General features: G+C 39.2%; 1 protein-coding gene across 3 annotated transcripts in view; it reads right to left on the bottom strand.

Moving 5' to 3' along the window:
* The window catches only part of COMMD10 (COMM domain containing 10), a 156,581-nt gene that overhangs the window by 117,809 nt on the left and 12,146 nt on the right, over nucleotides 1–26,626 (bottom strand). For all 3 annotated transcript variants that reach the window (XM_070411480.1, XM_070411482.1, XM_070411481.1), the window contains one exon: nucleotides 13,168–13,278. In XM_070411480.1, the coding sequence (XP_070267581.1) occupies nucleotides 13,168–13,278 (111 nt within the window). The remainder of the gene's footprint in view (nucleotides 1–13,167; nucleotides 13,279–26,626) is intronic.

Genomic DNA, 26,626 nt, shown 5'->3' with positions numbered 1-26,626 from the left:
GAAGAAATTGTCTTCCATATGTCTTTTATGTTAACAGCTCATTTCACATTTTGCAAAACTCAATAACGATCTTATAAAGAGCTGGGCATTTCCATTCTCCTTCTCTAACCTGGAAAAAACCTCTTTTAAAAGATATCAATGATCTAAAACTGTGCTATAATAGACACTTTTACATTTTCTGTCATATTTAATTCTCAGAAAAGCCCTGACATAGCTGTTATTCTCCAAATTTCCAGATCAGAATTTGAAACTGTCAGATAAGTAACCTGCTTGAGCTTCTCCAGCTAAGAGGTAAACAGTAGAATTCCAAGGTCTGTGTTGTTTTTACTATGTAATGCTATGCTCAAAGTCATTCACCTGATTCTCTATTATCTATCTGTCAAAATGTAATATGAGATATGAGATAGTTTTTAGCTGGATGACAGAAATCACTTAACTCAATCCCTTTATTTTGTACATGAGAGCACTAAGATCAGAAAGGTGAAATGCTCTGTCCCAGGATACACAACTACTTAGCAACAAAGTCTAAGCCCTTTCTACAACAATATTAATATGGAAAAAAAAAAACAGAAAGAAAACCATGGTAATCTTCAGCCAGATCATTTAAAGTATAATAAATTAAGTGTTACAATTGTTCTAAAAAATTTTAGAGCCTTAATTTGTTATGATAATTTTTATAACTCTTCTTATATTAATGAATGTGATGTTTTAATAACCTAAAATGGAGAAAAATTAATAGATGAGTAATACTGCTAATATAAATAAAGGCAAACTCCGACCATATAAAACAGTATAAGTAGAGCCTACAAGAATGAAAACCATGGGAGACTTTGAGGGTAGGTCTCCAGTTCCCCCAACACAGTTTGGTTGCCCCAAGGGCTTAAGAGGTCAACCAATATCTCAACTGACCTGTTGCCTACTCAGACTTCAGTTGAGTACTCTCTAGAAAAATCCAGTACAGACTCTATTCTACTACCAGAAATTCTCTGACTCTGCAGGACTATAAGTACTTCAACACTTAGCCCCACCAGAAGAAAAAACAAAAAACAGGAACAATTCTCAGTCCAATCTTTTATCAAGCTCATTCTCTCACTCTTCACATCTGGAAAATTGAAATAAATCACTTACCCACTTACCCTCAAGAGAGTTTCACAGCCATCAAAACAAAATGTTTAAGAGCAAGATAAAACCATACAGATTGTGAGAATAGGATTTACTGGACTTGCCATGGACCTCAAAGAAGACCAACGGCAAAGAACTCACTGTGAAAGCATGGTGGCTACTTTATTAAATTGTACCTAATTTTCAGCACTCTGGGACAATAAAAAACGTGACTCACTGCTTATTAATTTCAAGGGTCCAATGAGACAAAGCATAAAAGTACATAAAAATAATGCCTGGCACATAATAAGTGGTAAATAAATGTTATATATCATCATATCTTCTTGATTGTTTGGTGTGATAGTATCAGGGATAGTGGTTAATCTTTGTACACTGCAACTATTGAGAAACTCAGCTTTGATAAGCTCCACCCATCCAGTCTGACTAGAATTCAGGAAAAGGTGGCAGCACTTACATAGATACAATGAAGTCTCTTAACCACATGCAAATTTTATATATTATGAAGGACTTAGATGTCCCCTCAGCCTCCAGATAGAAAGGCAATTTACAGGTTTACTTCTTAGCATAAACAAAATTTTATGAAAAATGTGTATCTATTTTTATGAATTACTATTAATTAGGCCCCAGTTTTAATTGTATTTTTAGATTTTTCAGTATCTTAACCTATACAATGTCTCCCCATCTCCAACGATCACCACTTATAAGAAAGAGCCAAAATATATAGGATTAGGTAGTACTTTATTCATAAAGGGCATGTGTATCATCAAAGAGAAGCATAAATACACTATTATGTGACAGTAGTCTTATTATTCAATAGGCATTAGCATGCCAACCTAAAATATTGGAGAAGGTGACTTTTATGTAACTTTTGCATAAATGAATACCCAATATCCACTCTCAAAGCCAAGAAATCTATAAATCCTTTTACTTACCTATATACAGCAAAAAAGGCTAGATAAATTTAAATCAAACCAGTCTAGAAGCATGCTTACAATTTTCATATTTGCTTGTACTTTGGCATCAAAATAAGTCAATGTACATTACAATCAGTTGAAAAGTAGAGCCAATAACCAAATTAAAATGGAGGTGAAAATTTGAGCATCATTCACATGAGGCAGAAGAACTTTCCGCTTCTCAATTTAAAATGAGACCCTCTTATAATTACAACGTATTTGTATTAGACTATTCCTTCTCTCATTATAGCATTAACAATTAAATAATACTGTTTTCCTCCTCTCTTAACAAAAAGGATGATTACAGTGTTCCTGCCTCAGAAGACTCAATATTTGTAAAGAGTTTTAGGCCCTGTAGCTGAAAGCTACCACATAAATACTAAGTACTATAATTGAGAATAATGAAATAAATGAAAGATGGTTTAATATAATAGAAAATTACATTTATAATTGGCACATTGCCATACTACCCCTGAGGATTTGTTCTTTCCGAGCACATACTCTACGAAAGGTCACTGTGGGTGGAAAAAAAATTCCCACAGGGAGTTCAAGTAGCCTACAATAAAATACTAGTAATTAAGGATGTGGTATTCTTCCTCTATATTCATCTGGGAATCATCTCTACTAATTAAGAGAAAAGGAACAATGATTTGTTTAAAATGATGGCTAAGACAATTCAATCTCAATTCTAATAGTCTGGCTACAAAGTAGAATACTATAACACTGAATACAAACTACTATACAAGCCACCAAGTCAGTATTCAGCTACCTTCCAAGATAATACATTCCTAAAAATATCTTCCTGAGTAATTTATGTTCCTAACAAAATGTTAAATTACAATATAACAAATTCAAATTCAATTAACATTAAGTGCCTACTATGTGAGAATTATTATAATAATCATTCTACAGACATATCATTTAATTCTATCAATAAATCTAAGAGGCAGAGATTTTATCAAATTGAGAAATTTTCCACAGAAAGATTCAGATTCTTGACCACAGTCTATGAATTTAAAATCAGTATTCTTACTTTAAATCCAGTGTTCCCTTCACTGTGTCAAATTAAGGTATCTCTGACGGTGCTAATAATCAACTAACAAATCGCTTAACCTCACTGAGCCTGAATTTTCTCATCACTAAACTTAGAGGGTTGAAATACAAGGGTGCATATATTCTTTCAAATTAGTGTTTCGTGTTTCTTTAGTTATAGTCCCAAAAGTGGAACTGCTGGGTCATAAGGCAGTTCCTTTTATAATTTTTTGAGGTAGCTCCATACTGCTTTCCACCATGGCTGCATCAATCTGTATCACCACCAACAGTGCACAAGGGTTCCCTTTTCTCCACATCCTCGACAACACTTGTTTGTTGACTTACTGATTAACAGCCATTCTGACAGGTGTAAGGTGGTATCTCATTGTGTGGTTTTAATTTGCATTTCTCTGATGATTAGTGACATTGAGCATCTTTTCATATGACTATTAGCCACCTGTATGTCCTCTTTGGAAAACTGTCTGTTCAGATCCTTTACCCATTTTTTAATTGGATTATTTAGGGATTTTTGGTGTTGAGTTGTATAAATTCTTTATAAATTGTGGATTTTAAACCTTATCAGATGTATCACTGGCAAATATGTTCTCCCATTCAATGGGTTGTCTTTTCATTTTGTTGATGTTTTCCTTTGCTGTGCAAAAACTTTTTAGTTTGATGTAGTCCCATTTGTTTATTTTTTCCTTTGTTTCCCCTTGCCTGAGGAGACAGATGAGAAATAATATTGCTATGAGAAATATCTGCGATTTGACTGCCTATGTTTTCTTCTAGGATATTTTTGGTTTCAAGTCTACAATTAAGTCTTTAATCCATTTTGAATTTTCTCTTATGTGTGGTGTAAGAAGGTGGTCTGGTTTCAGTGTTTTGCACACACCTGTACAATTTTCCCAACACTATTTACTGAATAGACTATCTTTATCCCATTGTACGTTCTTGTCTCTTTTGTCAAATATTAACTGACCATAAAGATGTGGGTTTATTTCTGGGCTCTCGATTCTGTTCCATTGATCTATCTGTTTGTTTTTATGCCAGTACCATGCTGTTGATTACTATGGCCTTATAGTTAAGTTAGTTATCAGGTAATATGATTCCTCCAACTTTGTTCTTTCTCAAGATTGCTGTGGATATTCTGGATCTTTTGTGGTTCCATAAAAGTTTTTGGCATATTTGTTCTAGCTCTGTGAAATATGTCATTGGTATCTTGAATAGGAATTGCATTGACTCTAAAGATTGTTTTGGGTAGTATGGATATTTTAACAATGTTAATTCTTCCTATCCATGAACACAGTATAGACTTCCACTTATTTTTATCTTCTTCAATTTCTTTCTTCAGTGTCTTATAATTTTCCAAGTACAGGTCTTTTACATCCTTGGTTAAATTTATTCCTAGGAATTGTATTTTTTGAAGCAATTGTAAATGGGGTTGTTTTTTTTAGTTTCCCTTTCTGATAGTTCATTATTTATGTATATAAATGCAACTGATTTCTGGATATTTATTTTGTACCCTGCTACTTTACTGAATTCATTTATCAATTTTAACAGTTTTTTTGTGGAATCTTTGGGGTTTTCTATATACAGTATCATGTCATCTGCAAGAAAATATTTCTCAAAACTTAATATATAATATTTTAAAAGTTGATTATAGTTTGTTACTTCATTAATTAGATTTGGGATCAATACTTTTTGAAACAATAAGTTATCAGGGTTTGTAAAAATTTGATTATATTAATTCTACTAGAGGCCCGGTGCACAAAAATTTGTGCACTTGGGGGAGGGGAGTCCCTCAGGCCAGCCTGTGCCCTCTCCCAGTCTGGGAACCCTCGGGGGATGTTTACCTGCTGGCTTAGGCCCGCTCCCTGGGGGATCGGGCCTAAACCGGCAGTCAGACATCCCTCTGGCAGCCCGGGAGCCTTCGGGGGATGTCCACTTGGCAGCAGGGAGCAGGCCTAAGCTGCAGTCGGAAATCCTTAGCGCTACTGAGGAGGCGGGAGAGGCTCCCACCACCATCGCTGTACTGGCAGCCGGCAGCCTGGCTTGTGGCTGAGCAGAGCTCCCTCTGTGGGAGCGCACTGACCACCAGGGAGCAGCTCCTGCATTGAGCGTCTGCCCCCTGGTGGTCAGTGTGTGTCATAGTGACCAGTCATTCCCAGTCATTCTGCTGTTAGGGTCAATTTGCATATTACCCTTTTATTATATAGGATATGTATGATATTTTGCTAGTAGCAAGGAGTGGGACAAGTGGTAAGATAAATATTGCTTCACTAACCCTATTTCTACCCCTCTGTTCATCTATGACCCTAGTTATGATATGTTCCCACTGCCTAAGGATATCATTCTCCATTATATGATAACATGACTGAAATACACTATTCTCTGTGTATTGACTAAATAGCTACCTTCAGACCCTCAAATATATACCCAGATCCAGAACAAAAGCACAGAAGTGATAATGCTGAGCTGATGCTAAATACAAAAAGAAAATAGCCAAACCAGACTCACAATCCTTAGGCATCTTAGGATGGCCACAATTCCAAATAATAAGCCAGATGATGCAAGATGTGAAGATCTGATTAAGCCCTTTAAACCTTTTATATAGAGACATAAGATTTTTGTAAAAGAGTACATCATTTTGGGTCATTAAAATTAAAGACAGTTGAAAAGCTCAAAAAAGGAAAAAGAAAAAGAACATGACATAAAGAAAAGATTTTGTGTTGAACTTGTTAAAAAAATATTCACTTTTCCCAATACCTTAAAACAGCCAACAGTGTCCAATTACCTGTTCTAAGAAGAGAAATATGTTATACAGTAAAAGTGATTCCTCCTCTTCATATACGTTTAATTTCCTCTAAATATTTTTCATATAAAGGAAAGAAAAAATGTGAAATAAACATAATTTGCAGAATCTGTTAGAGATATATTTGGTACCTAACATGGTACCTAATATCAAACATGCTCTAAATCTCATTTAAACTAGGCCAGGAAGGAAAAGTGTTTGTCAGTTCCCTTTGGTCAAATTTTTAGGATTGAATTCAATATTGAACAATGCAATTTACTCATGAGAAAACTTAACCTAACCTGTATTCTTGCTTTTTTCCTATTAAAACAAATGATATGTTCCCACTCCCATCAAAAATTCAACCTTTCCATTTATGCTCTGGACCTCATTATCTTCTCACTTTCTTAAGAAACTTTTATCTCTCTCTGTCCTGCATCATCAATTTCTCCTCCAATGGATCTGTGGTATCAGCATACAAACCTCCTCTAGTATCTCCAGTCACTGAAGTCACATTCTGCTACATTGACTATCCTATTTCTTTTCTTCTTGAAAGAGTTTACTATATGGTTGCTTTTCCTTTCTCTCCTTAAATTCTTTATTTAGTTTAATCAGTCAGGTTTCTTCTTTCACTCAGTTGTAACTGAGGTTACTATTTGTCAAGGTCATTAGAGAAGTCCATCTACCAAACCCAACAGTCACATATCTCTCATTGACTTAGAGTGTAAAATTGTTTCAACTTAATCAAATAAAGAAAAAGAAAAACAGAATCCATATATCTATGATTTTATAATGAAGAATAACAATAAGACAACCATTGCATTTTAGAACAATTTTAACACTTTGAAACATATACACATATTATAGGATCAAGTACTAAATTATTAAATAAGCATAATACAGTGTCCTAGCAATGAATATAGCATAGAGGACTCTGAAGTAAAATTGTCTAGTTTCAAATCCTAGATCTGCTGTTTATTAGCTGTATAACATAAGACTATAACCTCTATATATTTTCATTTCTCTATATATAAAGCAAGAATAATAAGTATTCATACCTGGTAGAGATGTTGGAGGTAAAAACATGTCTAGCACAAAGTAACCACAAAAAAAAGGGCTTCCCTTCACCCCTTTTTCACACTCTAGATAGAATTTGTCATAAATTTTGAAAATAAAAATAAAGAACTTTAAAAAAAAAAGTGGTCTTGAAAGTCCTAACTTCATTTGACATCATAATTACCCATCCATGAAGTACTATCTGCAACCTGAGAACCTGAGCAGAATCCAGTTTAACATTAATAGAAATGAAAGTTCTCTTATCTAGATGATTTCATCCCAGTTGAACAAACAAAAAGTATAACACAGTACTTTCTTAAATGATCTACCAAAAAAAATTAGAATCACTTATTAACAAAACATAATTATCCTAAACAGCAAATTTATTGGGGAAAATGCAATACAGCAAAAATAATACATTTAAATATTTCAGTGTTTTTCAGATATTCAAAGTTAAAAATTTTGATGACATTCAAAATTACCAACATTTGTTATATATAATACTGCTATTCTCTATAAATAAGGAAACTTCAATTGTCTATGATTAGCCTAGAATTAGTTACACAATAACAATACAGCCATTCAACTATCTTGGGGATTTTTAGTCTCTTTTGTCTAAAGAAAATACAAGTGACAGAATGTAACAAAAAAAAGTCAACAGTGTAGAAGGCTTTTAATATATTTCATCTTGGCAAATGATCACATACAAATTAAACACTGAAATCATGATGATTTCATTTATTTGTTATGTGCAATATCTGATTAATAAGCATTAATTTTGTTGATGGAAAGAAGCAAATTCTATTGTTATATACAGATTAGTAATGTAAACACAAGCATTTCCCACAACTACTGACTTCACAAATTATTTTGAATGTTATTTCAAGTAATAATGTGACTACCAGAGGTTAGGAAAGCAAAGAGCTCTACTGCCCCCTAATGAAATAGACCAAAAAACAAAAAACAAAACAAAACAAAACCAAAAAGCAAACAAACAAAACACCTCAGAAAACTCCCTTTGAGATATCTGTGAAACAGGAAAATAATCTTACTTTGCTAAATGCAATAGACAAACACTAAGACAATTATCTGAAAACAACTAGAATATATATCAAATACTGTAGGAAAAATTACAATCACCCAGTTTCCATGATAAAATTAGTGGCAAAACAGGAAAGCCTTGAGACAGAAATGTTCTAAGAGAAAGGAGAGCAGTAAAACAATGTTATCAAATGTGATAGCAATTAAAGTTTCACTGCAGGCTGCACTTTTCATGTGTATATTGGAAGTGAATGAGAAGAAAGAGATTCTTAGAAATCACACTCTTCAGTGAATTACAGTAAATTTTCAGTTCAGCAGCTCAAAAGTAAATACCATCAGAATATTCTCTCAAATTTACATTGACTATAATCATCTCAGAATAATTTTAGTATATGTATATTTTCAAGAAACCTATCCTATAAAATATACCTTTAAAATAATTTTACCTACTGCTTCTTGTTTAAATAAATGCCAATTTCATAAGTATAACAACTTTGTACTTTATGGTACTTTGTATCATAAATTAACCAGTGATTAACTTTTAATTTTCCTCTTAATAATAGCTCTCCCTTCGTTTAATAAAGTTGGTTTTTAAAACATCATCCATACTCATATTCCTTTTACCTAATATTCCAACTTGTCAAGAATTCCAGCATTCTCATTTCAGAAAAGAACAAGTGTTTAGGGAAAAGTAGTGTGTGGTCCTTAATAACAGGAGTTACATAACAATTAACATCCAGTTACCAGATATAATAAGAGTACAAAGACTAGAACTCTAGAACATAAAAACAGGGAGAATGTAAACAAACAAACAACAACAAAAAGTAAAAATTCCAGGCAGGTTTAACTGAGGAGAACAGAAGTGTAGAAGTTAACTGTTCTTTTACGACAAGGCACACCACTTCACTTGGAGATTGCATGTTTCTGTCCAGGTTGATAGTGGTTGTGCACTCCCTCACATGTACATCGTTTAGCATATGTGAGAAACAGGGACTAATTCCACACAATGCTATAGGGGACACAGGCAATACAGAGAAAGAGGTTTACTTAAATCTACTCACAGAATGAAAATAACCTTTACATTTTGTGCTGCTCTTTTCCCCTGAGTGTCCACTTATTAATGAAAATGCTTCTTTATATCTGCAAGTTATAAGAGTCCATTCAAAATTTCAGAAGAGCAACACACAAAATTACAAAACCTCTATGTATTCAAAACTATATCGCAAATGAGTTAGATCTCACATCTGTATAGACTTCCTGAATAATATGAATTAAAAACATGACTCTTTGACTAGAAGCATTACTCGTTTATTCCTACTGCCTAAAAATATAACCAGTAGACATATTTTGAAGACATCCAAAATTGCTGGGAAGACTTAAGCATCCCAGAGTCAAGCATTGACAAAGTCATGACACTTAAAGCATCCAACATATAGTCAAATAGTATCCTTCCAACCTATAAGCCTATGAGGCAGCCAGCAGGCTGAGGCAGGTGGAGGAAGATCTCAGGGTGCACTGGGTCTTTTGCTGACCTGATCCAGAGCCTGGTGCTGGTAAAAACTGGACTTAGTGCACAGTTTTGTCCTTCCCATACACATCCAGGTCCAGCAGAGGCAGCCACAAACTGTGGATTGCTTTGTCACTCCAAACAGGTTGCCCAGGGTCAGTCATAGGCAGCATCAAACATTAGCCTGCACCTGAGTCCCTCCAAAGATGCACCAGAACCCACACACCAAGTGGGCAGCTTCAGATAACATCAGAACAGGATCCAATTAGCTTCACAAGTGCATACCCAAAGGGAGACACCTGCGGCAAATTAAGCTTCATGTGGTCAGCACCTGCACAGCAGCCTGTACTCTGTAGTAGGGGTCAATCCTCAGTCAGCCAGCCTGAGGGTCAATCCTAGACACAAATGGGCCAATAGAAACCAAGACTCAAGTACAAAAGGCGGGACCATGTAAACCACACAAGGGACATTCCTAAAGCAACCAGATCAGGTAATCAGGAGACTGCACCACTGGACCCCACAGGACACCTACGATATAAGGCCATCCTACCAAGGCTGGCAGTCATAGGAGATCTAGCTAGTACATAGAAACAAACACAGAAAGGCAGGCAAAATAGGGAGACAAAGAATAGACCCCAAATTAAAGAACAGGATAAATCTCCAGAAAAAGAGCTAAATGAAATGGAGGCAAGCAATTTAGCAGATACTAGAATCCTGGTGCACGGATTCGTGCACCGGTGGGGTCCCTTGGACCAGTGCACAATGGGGGCTGGGGAGGGACCACAGGAGGGCTCCAGGGTGTGTCTGGCCTGTCTCACCCAGTCCCGATCAGCTGGACCCCAGCAGCAAGCTAACCTACCAGTCAGAGCATCTGCCCGCTGGTGGTCAGTGTGCATCATAGCGACTGGTCAAATGGTCGAACACTTAGCATATTATTATCTATACTAGTGTCCCAATGCACAAATTTGTGCACAGGTGGGGCCCCTTGGCCTGGCCGGTGATCGGGGCTGATCAGGGCCATCTCACCCAGTCCCGATTGGGGCCGATGGGGGCTGGCTGGCTGGGGCGGGACTGCGGGAGAGCTCCAGGGCGTGTCCAGCCCATCTCTCCCAGTCCCCATCAGCTGGACCCCAGCAGCAAGCTAACCTACCGGTCAGAGCATCTGCCCCCTGGTGGTCAGTGCACGTCATAGCGACTGCTCAAGCCAGACACTTAGCATATTAGGCTTTTATATAAGGAGATCTATAAAAGCCTTAGCAACCAAATGACTGAACGACCGAACGACCAGTTGACCAATCACTATGATACACACTGACCACCAAGGTGCAGACGCTCAACGCAGGAGCTGTCCGCTGGTGGTCAGTGTGCTCCCACAGTGGGAGTGCCGCTCAACGGACCAACAGGCACCAGACACAGGACTCACAACTAGCGAACACCGCTGCGGCAGTGTGAGCCTCTTCTGATCAGGACTGACTCTGCGCAAGCCAGTAGCAGGTGCAGCGGGGCCGGGATGAGCAGGAGCAGCAGGTAGGAGCAGCAGGTAGGAGCAGCAGGTGGCGTTGGACTGCTGGTTTCAGCCCAATCCCCAGAGGCAACGCCAAGGGACGCCACCGGTGCACGAATCCGTGCACCAGGCTCTAGTATAGGATAAAGTTCAAAGTAATAGTTATAATGATACTCAACATCATGGAGAAGGACACAGAAACCATGAAAAACTGTAACACTAATTCAAAAGAATCAATGCATCCCTATGTTCATTGCAGTGTTATTTACAACAGCCAAGATATGGAAGCAGCCCAAGTATCCATCAATGGATGAGTGGATAAAAAAGCTGTGGTACATTTACACAATGGAATACTACTTGGTTAAAAAAAAAAAAAAGAAATCTTACCCTTTGCAGCAGCATTGATGGACCTGGAGAGCATTATGCTAAGTGAAATAAGCCAGTCAAAGAAGGACAAGTACCATATGATTTCACTCATATGTGGAATCTAAGTAACAAAATAAACTGATGAACAGAGTGGATCCAGAGATTCGGAGCATGAAACAGAGTGCGGAATCTCAGAGGGAAGGCTGGGGAGGATGGGTAGGTGGGAAGTAATCAACCAAAAATCTTGTATGCATATATGCATAACCCATGGGCACAGACAATAGGGTGCTGAAGACCTGGGGTCGGGGGGAATGCTAGGGGTGGGCTGTAGAAGGTCAATAGAGGGAAAATGTGGACATATGTAATACTTTCAACAGTAAAGAATAATTTAAAAAATAAAATAAATGAAATAGAAACAGACTCACATACCAAAAACAGATTGTCAGCTGCCAGAGAGGAGAGGGGGTTTAGTAGGTTGGGGTGAAAAAAAAACCTTGAAAACATTAAGCCAAAAAAAACCTCATAGACACAGACAACAGAATGGTGATTACCAGAGGAAAGGGAGGCAGAGGTGGAGGGATAAAGGAGAAACAAATGGTGAAGGAAAGAGACTTGACTTGGGATGGTGAACACACAATACAATATACAGATGATGTGTTATAGAACTGTACACCTAAAAGCTATATAATTTTATTAACCAATGTCACCCCAATAAATCAAATAAAAAATTATTTAAAAGACCCAATTCAATCTTATTAATCCTTGTTTAATTTTAATTGAATTGTGTTTAAATTTTCAATACAGAGAACAAAGACCATGCTAACGATAAAGTACAAGAACTAGTAAAATTTTGTAGACATGTAACCTGGGCGAGGCACTGGACCCAGTCCTTAACGAAGACAGAAATGTGTATGACATGATAAATAATGGAGGTGCTAACAAATAAGTCATAATATTCCCATCCTTCAATATCCTTCAAATGTTATAAATAATAACATTTCTTCCATTATTCTCTGATCACATGCAGCGATAGTAATCTCTCCTTCCTCAGTTCTTTCTACCTCAGTCTCACCTCTATTTTGTCTTAAAATAACTCCCCCTTTCCTATTTTAAAAAGATAATTATGATTTAAAAATATAAAAACAGCTCTCATTGTATCTGAAATATGCATTTCTATCTATGTTATAGTAAGAAAAACTATTCCATAAAACTCTTTAACCTTTGATAACACACCCAAGTTTTCTGAAACAAATACTAAAGAAGAAATCACCATGCAGTACAAAACTAATCAAAAATTCTATTTTGCAAGAGCTGAAATCTAAACATATGCACACACCTACTACAAAAACACAAACACAACGCAGATCATCTTCATAGTCCAGTATTGGCTGAACAATAATATTCCCTCTACCATATGTATTCAGGCTAAACCACAAAACACCCAGGAATATCCACAAATATACAAGACATTAAAATTATAATTTTATATGGCTACTACCAATTTTTTCCACTGCAGAATTTAAAAGAAGACATTAAGAAATGTTCTTGCAAGAAAGGCACCTTACAAGATAAGCTATTTCTTCAAATAAATAACAAAGTGATATGTGTAAATATGACATCAAAACCTGTCACAAATAAGGATCAGTCGATTCGTTAAACCTTGTTTAATTTTAATTGAATTGTGTTTAAATTTTCAACCCAGAGAACAAAAACCTGGGTTGTGCTAAAGTACAAGACCTAGTAAAAAAAAAAAAAAAAAAAAAATACATCATTTCAGTGTGCTACCATTTCTTACCTTTGAATCTTCATTGCTCACTCCTAGCTGTAATACAGCTTGAGGAGATTTTAGTTTTGCTTGAGCAGAGTGAGCCATCTGAAGGTTAAGCTGCCATCCAACCGTCTCTAGCTATAAAAGAGAAGTGCAGATTAGAATCAGATGATACAGAAGGAAGAAAACACACAACTTTAAGCAAATCTCCACTTAGCAGGAATGAATATGGATAGCCTGGACTATATGGAAAGTCAGCTCCAGAGCTCCTTTAACCTGCATACTCTGCAAATTCTTCCTTCAGGCTCATTATATTGGCCTCATGCCATGACTGTCAAATTCAACAGTAAAACTGGTCTTTAAATACAATCTGCTCTAAAAATAAAAATTCCAAGATTAAGCAATAAAGCACACTAAGAGAGTCAATGGTTTTTAAATAGTGCATTACTATTTTAAAATAGTATATTTCAAAGCCAATGATTTTTAAGTAGTTATGAATTTTAACTAGTAAATAGTATATATTGGTCATAATCCCTTCAATGACCTTCCTTTATCTTTCAAAACTCCTTGTATTAGGTAGAACACAGGGAAGACGTTTTTTCTTAATTTAGGGAGAAATTGAAGTACCCAGATGGTAAGAGGTTCACACATTTAGACACAGTTAGTGAGACTGGAATAGAGCCAGGCAAAGAATTGCTATCTACTAGTGAGCAGGTGTTACCCAATAGACTATCATGCTTTCTAAAGTACTCTAACTTACTATGGTTCCCAGTTATGACACAAACTAATTAGAATATTTCCTTTTAATTTATTAATTAGCACAATAGCAAAAGTTAATCAAGTAAGGCAAACATAGTAAAGACAGGTTAAAGCAGCATAAATGTGGCTTTATTGAACTTGACAGATTATTGGTTTCTCCAACCTCAGAACTATGAGTACAAAATTTTAGATTTAATTTCCAGTAAAGCTCAAGTATCATTATTTAGGGAAGTATTATGAAATGCCAATTGTCACATGCCTCTGACAATGACTCCGATTTAGTCAACTACCTTAGCTGCACTGGTAAGAATGGCAGCCTCAGAAGAATTTTTACTTAATCAGAATACTAATTGCTAACTTGGAAGCCTGTTCAACAGTTAGAATCACAGCAGTGACTCAAAGCCAAATTGGAAAGAGAGCAATGGAAGTATTATCTATTCGAGAGAGGATGTGATGTGAAAATAAAGATACAATTCTGTTCTCTCTGGCACTGAACCTTTTAGAAGTTATGGGGAAGATGTTGCAGAAACATAATCCATAATACCACAAGTAAAATATCAATTTAATAGTGCATGTTAAGTAAGGATCCTTAATGCATGGATCTTTAACACTGATCACAGTAAGTCTTTAATACCAGCCCTCCACTGTTTTCAATAGTTATACAATAGAGCCTACAATAAAATGGGGGAAAAAACATGACATAACCACTCTCGTATATACAAGCATATATACATGGCATCTTGTAGGATTTCATATGAACCTATAAGATACTTCTTTGATCTAATTTAACTGATTCTATCCCTGTCTTGTAAGCACTTAAGATAAATGATGAAGATAAATAGTGCTTTAAGTGAACAGCATACCCCACTGTGGTCAGATCTTTGCATAAATTAATATATGCTTAGTCACTGCATACAGGTATGTGGGAGAATTAAAAAGAACTTAAAGCTTATGCTTTGGTTCATGCTTAAGCTGCACTCACGAGTTACTTAACCCAGGTTAAATCACAATCTTCTAAACTCTCAATTTACTCATATGAAATAGAAATAAGTCTATCTGAACTATCTACTTTTCTAAGTTATTGGTAATCTACACTAATAAAAGGGTAATATGCAAATTAACCATCACTCCATGACAAATATGGCGGCTCCCATAGCCACAAAGATGGCGGAGCCGGCCAGAGCGGGCAGGATACTTGGCTTCATTCGGGCAGGACGCTTGGCTTCCTTCATCGCCCCAGCAATGAAGGAAGCCAAGCCTCCTGCAAGCCCCAGCCGGCCGCCAAGGGCCGGCCTCTAGGCGGCAGCCACGGAACCAGCCCAGAGTGGGCGGGAGGCAGCTCTGACCCAGAGTGAAGGCGGAAGGCGGCGGCCAGCTTGCACAAATCTTCATGCATCGGGCCTCTAGTATCAAATAAAAAATTAAATTCCCATATTCAATGTGTTCTGGAAACTGCAAAGCATTGTAAATATAAGACATTTTGATCACCTATTTTTTTCTATGGTAACTTTCAAATAGAGTAGGCACTTTATACATAAACTAGAGGCCCAGTGCATGAATTCATGCACAGGTTGGGTCCCTCAGCCTGGCTGGCGATGGGGGCCAATCGGGGCTGTCTCGCCCAGTCAGGGGGGAGGGACTGCAGGAGGTTGGCAAGCCAGGGGGGAGGGACAACAGAAGGTTGGCTGGCCGGCCGGGGGGAGGAACTGCGGGAGGTTGGCTGGCCACAGAAGGTTAGCTGTAGAAGTGCACTGCCCACCAGGGGACAGCTCCTGCATTGAGCATCTGGCCCCTGATGGTCTGTGCATGTCATAGCTACCAGCCAGTTGACCGATCATTTGGTCGACCAATCTTAATGGTCACTTAGGCTTTTATACATATGTAGATTGAACTAAATTAAAATGAATCAAAGAACACTCACAAGAAAAGGTAATTTTTTTTAAAGTCATTTCTGAAGAGTTTTGTGGATTGGCTTTCTTTAATTTCATAGCCCTTCTATTGAGTTTTGTGATTTAAAAAATATTTGTCCCAAGATCACATGAAAGATTAATTCAAAAAGAAAAATAACACTGCTAAGCTCATATGTAGGTATAGACATATATACAGATGCACAAAAAAATTTACAGAAAATGATTCAGAAACCTTAAATGAAGAAATATAGAAAGAATAACTAGAGTTATAAAAGAACACTTTACAGTTACACAGAACAGTAAGAGAAACAAAACAGACTTTTAAGTGAAAGTAGGAGACAAAACCAATACTACTTGAGAGAGCTATTCTTATTATCACCATTTAACAGATTAATAATGTAAAATGTAAAAACTTAGTGAATTGGCTCAGCCAGCGTGGCTCAGTTTGAGCATCAACCTATAAACCAGGAGGTCACCGTTCGATTCCCAATCAGGGCACATGCCGGGGTTGCAGGCTCGATCCCCAGTGTCAGGTATGCAGGAGGCAGCTGATCAATGATTTTCTCTCATATTGATATTTCTATCTCTCTCTCTCCCTCTCCCTTCCCCACTGAAATCAATAAAAATATATATATATATATTTTTTTAAATATATTTTATTGATTTTTTACAGAGAGGAAGGGAGAGAGATAGATAGTTAGAAACATCGATGGGAGAGTAACATCGACCAGCTGCCTCCTGCACATCTCCCACGGGGGATGTGCCCACAACCCAGGTACATGCCCTTGACCGGAATCGAACCCGGGACCCTTCAGTCCGCACGCCGACGCTCTATCCACTGAGCCAAACCCGTTTTGGCAATAAAAATATATATTTTTTTAAAAATTAGTGAATTGGAGTAAAGAATATAGGGTATCCCCAAAAAATGTATACACACTTTAAATAATTCTTAACTCCAATGGGTTAAATCTGAAAAGAACGAAAATAACTGGAATTAATAACTATTCAAAGTGTGCCTACATATTTTGGGGACACTCTATATATGGAAGTTCCTTATATTATTATTGCAACTTTTCTCTAATTTTGAAATTATACCAAAATCAAAAAAGTTACAAGAAACTGATTCAAGTAAGAATCAGCAAACGATACTAAATCTAAGTAGTGAAAGTTTGACATGGAATGCAGAGTCACAAGGCATCTACCCACAATGGCTTTTTAGTTACAAAAAAAAAAAAAAGTAATGATGCAATAGAGAAAACAAACAGCATCTTTACCAAGAGATCAAAATTAAGATCACCAAAAAGTGACAAAGGCATTCTGTCACAATGCAAAATTTAGAGGTTGTGGAAACAAGGAGAAAGTAGCAAATGTGACTAAAAGCAGCAGTCAGAAAGGAGAAAAATCATAAGAGTATGGACCTAACTTTTATACTGTCTTAGGTGCTGGGACATTAAAATCAATAAACTTACCATCTCTGACCCAAAAGCTCCAAGTCTAGTAATGAAGACAAAACATGTACAAAACAATTGTGATATAAGATATCAATAAATGAAGAGATATATACCATGTTCATGAATTTAAAGTCTCAGTGTTGTTAAGATGTCAATTCTTTCAAAAGTGATTTACAGATTTAGGGCAATCCAATTAAATTCCCAGCAGGCACTTTTTATAGAAACTGACAAGTTGGTTCTAAAATTTAAATGGAAATGCATATGACCTAAAAAAGCCAAAGCAGTTTTTTTTTTAAGTTGGAGAATCTACACTACCTAACTCTAAGATTTATTATAAAGCTACAGCAATAAAGACAATGAATGTGGCACTAGCAACAAGACAGACATTTATACCCATCAACTGACTCCTGGTGAAGATGCCAAGGAAAATGATGCTGGAGCTACCTACTAGATGCTTACATGGGAACAAAATGAACAGCAACCCTACCTAACACCAAACACAAAAATGAACTCAAAATGGACCATTGATTAAATGTAAGTACTAAAACCTTCAAACTTCTAGCAGAAAACACAAAAGACAATCTTTGTGATCTTGGGATAGTTATTAGCTAGAATATTAAAATCATAAACCATAAAAAAATTACAAATTGGACTTCATCAAAATTAAAAATTCTGTTCTTCAAAAGTCACACTTAAGAAAAAGGAAAGGTAAGCCACTGACTGATAAAATATTCACAATATATATACCTCACAAAGAACTTGTATCCAAGCTATATAAAGAGTTCTTACAACTCAATAATAAGACAAAGAAATACACACAAAAATGGGGAAGGATTTGAACAGATAGCTGACAAAAGAAATATACAAATGGCCAATAAACACCAAAAAATGATGTTCAACATCCTTATGTTCAATATCCTCACACACATTAAAATGCTAAAATTTAAAAGAATGGCAATACCAAGTGCTGGCCAGGATGTAAAAAAAATGCTAATTAGAATGTAAAATAGTATAAACTGTTTGGCAGTTTCTTATAAAACACCAACGCTACAACCTGTCAACCATTCCTAAGTATTACCCAAGAGAAATTAAAACATACGTCTGTGTACATGAATGTTAACAGGTTTATTAAAAATAGCCCCTAACTGGAAATAGCCCAAATATCCATCAATGTGAATGGATAAACAAATTGATATATCCTTATGATAAAATACTACCCTACCCTACAATAAAAAAAATATATGCAACATGGATGAACCTCAAAATCATACTCAGTGGAATAAGCTAGACAGAAAAAGTATATTTGTATGACTCTATTGTTATAAAATCTTAGAAAATGCAATCTGTGACAGAAAGCAGATTCTGGGACCAGGTTTAGGGGATGACGAGGCTGCCAAGGGGCATGAGGAAACTTTAGAGCAGTGGTTCTCAACCTTCCTAATGCCGCGACCCTTTAATACAGTTCCTCATGTTGTGGTGACCCCCAACCATAAAATTATTTTCGTTGCTACTTCATAACTGTAATTTTGCTATTGTTATGAATCATAATGTAAATATCTGATATGCAGGATGTATTTTCATTGTTACAAATTGAACATAATGAAAGCATAGTGATTAATCACAAAACAATATGTAATTATATATGTGTTTTCTGATGGTCTTAGGTGACCCCTGTGAAAGGGTCGTTCGACCCCCAAAGGGGTCGCGACCCACAGGTTGAGAACCGCTGCTTTAGGGGGTGATGAAAATGCTCTGTATCTTGATCTCATGGGTATACAACTATAAGAATTCATCAAAGTGTACAATTTAAAAGGATACTGATTGGAATGTGTAAGTTATAATTTATTAATATTATGTTTAAAAAGATACAATATACTAAATGCTGTAATAGAAAAATGTATAGATACAATGGGAGAACATCTTTAGCTGGCTGCTACCAATCACCTTTGCCATCCTCATCATTGGAAGAACATAAGGCAATAAGCCTCCAAGGAACAAGCCACACTACCTGCATCCTAGAGAAAGAATCCTCTATTGTGACATTTATAAATATACTAGAGGCCCGGTGCACGAAATTCGGGGTCCCCTCAGCCCAACCTGTACCCTCAGCCCAGCCCGCACCCTCTCCAATCCGGGATCCCTCTCATAATCCAGGACTACTGACTCCTAACCGCTCACATGCCTGCCTGCCTAGTCGCCCCTAACTGCCTCCCCCCCAACAGCCTGATCACCCCTAACCACCTCTGCCTGCCGACCTGATTGCCCTTAATTGCCCCCCCTGCCAACCTGGTCACCCCCAACTGCCCCCCTCTGCCAGCCTGGTTGCCCCCAACTGGCCCTCCCCCGGTGACCTGGTACCCCCAACTGCCCCCCCTGCTGGCCTGGTTGCCCCTCACTGCCGCCCTCTGCCAGCCTGGTCACCCCCAACTGCCCCCTCTGCTGGCCAGGTCACCACTCACTGCTGCCCCCTGCTGGCCAGGTCGCCCCCACTGCCTTCCCTACTGGCCTGGCCCCCCCATACTGCCCCCTCTGCCAACCTGGTCTCCCCTCACTGCCCCCCCTGCCGGCCTGGTTGCCCCACGCAGCCTGATGCTCAGTCGTTTGGTCATCCCTCACTAACCCCCCTGCCGGCCTGGTCACCCCACGCAGCCTGCTGCTCAGTCGTTTGGTTGTCCCTCACTAAGCCCCCTGCCAGCCTCGTCACCCCACTCAGCCTGTTCGGTCATCCATTCGGTTGTTTCAGATGTGATGGCCCCTGGCTCCTTATATATATAGATAAAGACAATGTCAGGATCTCAGAAATTACCATTATATAATATGGTATCCATATTATATAGATGTGTATATTACCATATATCACATAGTTGCAAATAGATAAACTTTAGTCAATATTGTACAAAGCATACTGTACAAATCACACTGCATAAAGCTACCCATTAGGAAACGTCGAGAGGACATCAAAATACAAAAGTAGCCCTAGCCAGTTTGACTCAGTGGATAGAGCAACGGCCTGCGGACTGAAGAGTCCCCGGTTCGATTCCTGTCAAGGGCACATGCTTGGGTTGCGGGCTCAATCCCCAGTAAGGGGTGTGCAGGAGGCAGCCAATCAATAATTCTCTCTCATCAATTTTTGTTTCTATCTCTCCCTTCCTCTCTGAAATCAATAAAAATATATATTTTTAACAAATCCAAAAGTAACTGAACCAATGTCTTTTTTTAATGTCGCTGCTACATCAAATCATAAGAGGTACAAATGTTTTATTACAAATATCACAACTTAGGGATACTTCTTAACTTATACCCTCAAGTTTAGATGCCACAAAAGTCAATGTAGGCCCTGGATAGTTTTTCTCAGTGATTAGAGCATCGGCCCTCAAATGGAGGGGTTGTGGGTTTGATTCCAGTCAAGGGCATGTACCTCAGTTGCAGGCTTGATCCCAGCCTAGGTTGGGGCATGTTCGGAAGGCAACCAATCGATGTGTCTCTCTCGCATCGATGTTTCTTTCTTTCTTTCTTTCTCTCTCTCTCTCTATCTCTCTCTCTCTCTCTCTCTCCCCCGTCCCTTCCATTCTCTCAAAAAAATCAACAGGGGAAAAAATATCATCAGGTGAGGATTAACAAAACAAAACAAAAAAGTCAACCTAGTCTTACTGCTAGGGTGGCATGGAACTTAATTATACTGCTTAACACACAAACTTGACCAAAATACCTAATCATGGTCTTTTTTCTTTTTTAAGTATATTTCTATTGATTTCAGAGAGGAAGGTAGAGGGAGAAAAAGAGATAGAAACATCAATGATGAGAGAGAAACATTGATTGGCTGTCTCCTGCACACCCCCTATTGGGGATAGAGCCCGCAACACAGGTATGTGCCCCTGACCATGCCTTTGTCTGGAATCAAACCCGGGACCCTTCAGTCCACAGGCCAATGCTCTACCCACTGAGCCAAACTGGATAGGGCCCTAATCATGGTCTTGATATCCAAGTTGTAAGGTGTTGAGGGAAAACATCGATGAATCTGCCTTCAAACTGTTTGCTACCTCTCTATATACCAAGAATATATAAAGCTAATAGTATAAGTTTGAGGACACTGAAATATAATTCAACTAATGCTCTCACAATTGGCAACACTCTGAAAAGGTACATTAAATTTAGCAAGTACACATCTTTGAATAGTATGACATAATAAGAGTAATTTTACTAACAGCACAGTTCTTCGGCATTAGTGAAATCTTTATTTAATTTATTAATGGTTCTGGTTTTAGCTAATTATGTATGAAGCAGAGAATACATTTCAGTGCCAAATAAGATTGATCAAGGTCTCTTGGATCTAAACCTCTTTAAATTGATTGCTGCATCAACAGCTAATGATGTCACTTTTTCCCCCTGGAGAATCTGTTTCAAACTAAAGTAATTCTCTCTATATTCCCACTTTTAAAGAGGACAAGCTGTAAATGATTGAATCTAGTATTCCAGCAAAATTCAAGTCATGAAACAGGTGAACCACAAAAGGCTTAAAGTACAACCAAAATGAAAACACACACACTCAAAAAAACAACAACTAGGAAATAGCCCTAGCTTGTTTGGCTCAATGGACAGAGCCTCGGCCTGCAGACTGAAGGGTCCCAGGTTCGATTCCAGTCAAGGGCACATGCTCGCATTGCAGGCTTGATCCCCAATAGGAGGTGTGTAGGAGGCAGCTGATCAATGATTCTCCTCATTGATGTTTCTAACTCTCTCTCCCTCTCCCTTCTCTCTGAAATCAATAAAAATATATTTCAAAAAACAAAAAAACTAGGAAATACAAAATACAATCCACACCCTCCTCTCTTTACTGTTCTTATCTCTACCAATAAATATAAATATCCCTTTTATAAGAAAACTTAAGAAACTGAACATTAAATAGGACAATTTATAATGCACGGATATTGCATGTTTATTCATTCGACAACTATTTTTGAAAACCCACTATATCCCAAAGGTATTTAAAGCAGTGAAATACAGCAGTGAACAAAACAGACAAAAATTCTTGCCCTTATGAAGCTTATTATTTAGTAGTAGAGACAGACAATAAAAAAAATAAATAAGTAAAATATATAGTGGGCCAGATAATAAATTTTATGGAGAAAAATGAAGTAAGAAAGTACCATAGAGGTGGGGGCACTTTTCATTATGATAATCAGGGCAAGACTCACTTATAAATGTGACATTTACACAAAGAGCTGAAGAAGATAAGGCAGGCCAGCCATATGAAAATCCAGGAAAAGAACATTTGAGGTAGAGATTCAAGTATCCAAACTGAGCCAGATATAGGATGCTAAAAGGTGAAGGTCAAGAAGACAGGTAGTGGACCGAGGGGGAAAAGGGGGATTATAGAGCACATAAAGTCTTAAAGGCAATTATAAGAGTGGATCATGTAAGGCCTTAAATGCAATTGTAAGATCTTAAGGGCTTTGGTGAGTTTGGAGCAGAGAAGGGATAGAATCAGATTTAACAATTTAAAATAATACTTTTAGAGTTTCTATTCTGGTAATAGTAGGAAGTAGTTTACATTAACCTCCTTACAAATAAAAATTATAGCCTCTAGACAAATATTTTTTAAAAAACAATAATTTGAAGGCATTGTAGAAGGACTAAGTTCTCCAGGCAGAGAATTTGACTTATTAAAGAAGGAAGGAATCCCACGCAAGGTGAGAGATACACATTTATATGATTTTTCCCAATCCATGCAGCATGGGATGGCTGAAAGTCAAATATAAAGCCTCAGATTTGGCTTGAGGGGTCCGCAATCCAACTCCTAGATATTTACCCATGAGAAAAAAAAATATGTCCACAGAAAAAGTTTTATACAAGTGTTCAGAGCAGTCTTATTTATAATAACCAGAAACTGGAAATAACCCAAATGTCCATACATAAAAGTACGGATAAATAAATTGTGGTATTTTCATACAATAGAATATGACTCAGCCATCAAAAAATTACCAATACAAGGAACAACATGGGTAAATAATAAATGTTTTAAATGTTGAGATATTAGCTAGACACACTTATTTGAGTCCATTTATATTAAGTCCAAGAACAAACAAAACTAATCTATGGTAATGGAAAAGAATTGAAACTAGGCACTTTCCAAGTCATGAAAATATTCTCTATTTTGTTATGGATAGTAATTAAATGGGTGTACGTTCTGAAACTCATCAAACTGAACACTTAAAAAATCTCTACAATTTACTGCAGGTAAATTATATTTCAATAAAAAGTAGTAAATATAGCACCATTAAACCTCACAAAAATTTATATTCAGTTAATTTCAGCACACAGAAAACTGTCTTTTACTTGATTCATAGCATACTAATAATAACTAAAATAACAAAGAAGGCAAAAACTTGAGTAGAATGGGGATATAATTATTGTAAAATAAATTTCCTATGAATGCAGAAGATAATGTTAAGAAGCATTTAAATGTCAAATAAAAATTTCTAATTTTTTATACTCTATATAAAATACAGTTATTTAACAATTAATGAAGCAAATAATTAGTTGTTATACTTAACAATAAAGTTAATCATATAATGGTTTTAATAGGGATATTTTTTTAAGAATGTTGTAAGAATACTATTATCTTAGGAACAATGGCCATCCATTTTTAAATGTAGATTTCTCAAGAATCTACAAGAAAATATGATGCAATTTCACTTTATAATGAAACTAGAGGCCCAATGCACGAATCCGTGCACTTTGAAAGTGGGCACGGGGGTGGGTCTCGGCCCATCCTCCATGCCCCCGCCCAGCCCTTCCCGCCTCAGGCCCCGGTCCTGTCTGCCGGCAGCCCCGCCCCCGCTGCCACCGCTCCCACACGCTGACAGCACCAGCCCCACTCGCACCTGCTAATGGCGTGGAGCGACTGGGGCTGGCGCCGGCAGCGGGTGCAAGCAAGGCCGGCACCGTCAGCAGGTGAGATCAGTGGCTGCTGTCCCGATCGCCCCTCAGGAGCAGAGGGAGGTGGAGAAGCCCTCAGAGGTGGTCAGAGCCGGCAGCGGGTGTGATCGACAGCTCCAGCACCAGCAGCGGGTGCAAGTGGGGCTGGAGCCAGCAGTGGATGCGAGCGGCAGCTGCTGGCCCCAATAGCCCCTCAGGAGCAGGGGGAGGTGGAGAAGCTCTAAGGGCAATTGGGGCCGGCAGCCGCAGCTCGCACCCACTGATGGCACCGAGTGATCGGGGCCAGCGCCAGGCGCCGGCAGCAGGTGCAAGCAGCGGCTCTGGCACCAGCAGCAGGTGCGAGTGGGGCTGTCACCAGCAGCAGGTGTGAGTGCCAAGCAGAACCACGGTGTGTGGGAACAAAGAATTTCAGTAACCACCAGAGGCTTGCCCCAATGACAGTGACTGGCGCCCCACCTTGGTCTGGTGCCCCCGCTCACCTGCTCCACCATTCCATCACGGCCAACACCCACCATGTTCCACGCTCTGCTGCCTGCTGTCAACACCCGCCATGTTACGCGTGTGCCCCTTGGTGGTCAGCGCACGTCATAGCAACTGGTTGTTCGGTTGTTCCACAGTTCATTCTACTTGCATATTAGGGTTTTATATATATATTAGAGGCCCGGTGCACAAAAATTTGTGCACTCGGGGGGGGAGGGGTCCCTCAACCTGGCCTGTGCCCTATCGCAGTCTGGGAACCCTCAGGGGATATCCATCTGCAGGCTTAGGCCCGGTCCCCGGGTGATTGGGCCTAAACTGGCAGTCAGACATCCCTCTGGCAGCCCAGGAGCCCTCGGGGGATGTCCACTTGCCAGCGGGGAGCAGGCCTAAGCTGCAGTCGGGCATCTTTAGCGCTGCTGAGGAGGCAGGAGAGGCTCCCACCACCACTGTTGTGCTGGCAGCCATCAGCCTGGCTTGTGGCTGAGCAGAGCTCCCCCTGTGGGAGTGCACTGACCACCAGAGGGCAGCTCCTGCATGGAGAATCTGCCCTCTGGTGGTCAGTGTGTGTCATAGTGAACAGTCATTCCCAGTCGTTCTGCTGTTAGGGTCAGTTTGCATATTACCCTTTTATTATATAGGATAGAGGCCTGGTGCACAGGTGGGGGCCGGCTGGTTTGTCCTAAAGGGTGTCCCGGTCAGGGTGGGGGTCTCGCTGGGGTGCCTGGCCAGCCTGGGTGAGGGGCTGAGGGCTGTTTTCAGGCTGGCCAGGCCCCCCCGGTGACCCAAGCTCCTAGCCTCTCCTTTTCTTTTTTTTAGCGTCTCCTTAAGCGGAGGCCAGGGTGGGCTGGAAGTAGGTATCTGGGATTTATTTATCTTCTATAATTGAAATGTTGTAGCCTTGAGCGGAGCCCAGGGCCAGTCAGGGCAGGCGGGAAGCCTGGCTTCCTCCATCGCCAGGGGCAATCCAAGCCTCCTGCTGGTTCCAGTTCCATGGCCGCCGCCATCTTAGTTGGGTTAATTTGCATACTTGCTCCTGATTGGCTGTTGGGCGTGGTTTGTAGGTGTAGCGTAGTGGTGGAGTGATGATTAATTTGCATGTTTCTCTTTTATTAGTGTAGACAGATGAGATGATCTATACTAATAAAATGGTAATATGCTAATTAGACCCATAGACCAGATGTCTTCCAGACCTTCCAGACAAAGCCACAGTGGCGGGGGCTGAGGCAGAGGCGGTTAAGGACAATCAGGCAGTCAGGCAGAGTGGTTAGGGGTGGTTAGGGGTGATCAGGCCAGCAGAGGAGAGCGGTTAGGGGCGATCAGGCCAGCAGAGGAGAGCGGTTAGGGGCAATCAGGCCGGCAGAGGAGGGCAGTTAGAAGTGATCAGGCCTGCAGGGGAGAGTGGTTAAGGGTGATCAGGCCAGCAGGGGAGAGCAGTTAGGGGCAATCAGGCAGGCAGGCAGAGGTGATTGGGGGCAATCAGGCCGGCAGGCAGAGGGGTTGGGGCGATCAGGCAGGCAGGCAGAGGCAGTTAGGGGCGATCAGGCCAGCAGGGGAGAGCAGTTAGGGGGGATCAGTCTGGCAGGGGAGCAGTTAGGGGCATCAGGCAGGCTAGGCAAAGGGGTTAGGGGCAATTGGGCAGGCAGGCAGAGTGGTTAAGGCGATCAGGCAAGCAGGCAAGTGAGCAGTTAGGAGCCAGTGGTCCTGGATAGAGAGAGGGATGTCCGATTGCCGGCAGTTGGACATCCCCTGAGGGGTCCCGGATTGGAGAGGGTGCAGGCCAGGCTGAGGGACCCCCCCCCCCCCCCCGCCATATACAAATTTTGTGCACCAGGCCTCTAGTATGAATATATTTGCCATGTAATTGGTAACGTTAAGACTACTCTTAACAGGATAAAATCACATTAAACACATTTTGAACATTCAAACAAATGTAACTGTCAAATTTAT

This window comes from Myotis yumanensis, unplaced genomic scaffold (assembly GCF_028538775.1).
Source record: "Myotis yumanensis isolate MYYU_CA2020_CCGP unplaced genomic scaffold, mMyoYum1.0.hap1 SCAF_4, whole genome shotgun sequence".
NCBI classification, from domain to species: Eukaryota; Metazoa; Chordata; class Mammalia; order Chiroptera; family Vespertilionidae; genus Myotis; species Myotis yumanensis.
Note: the sequence above shows the minus strand (reverse complement) of the source record. Positions and strands in the feature narration are given on the sequence as shown.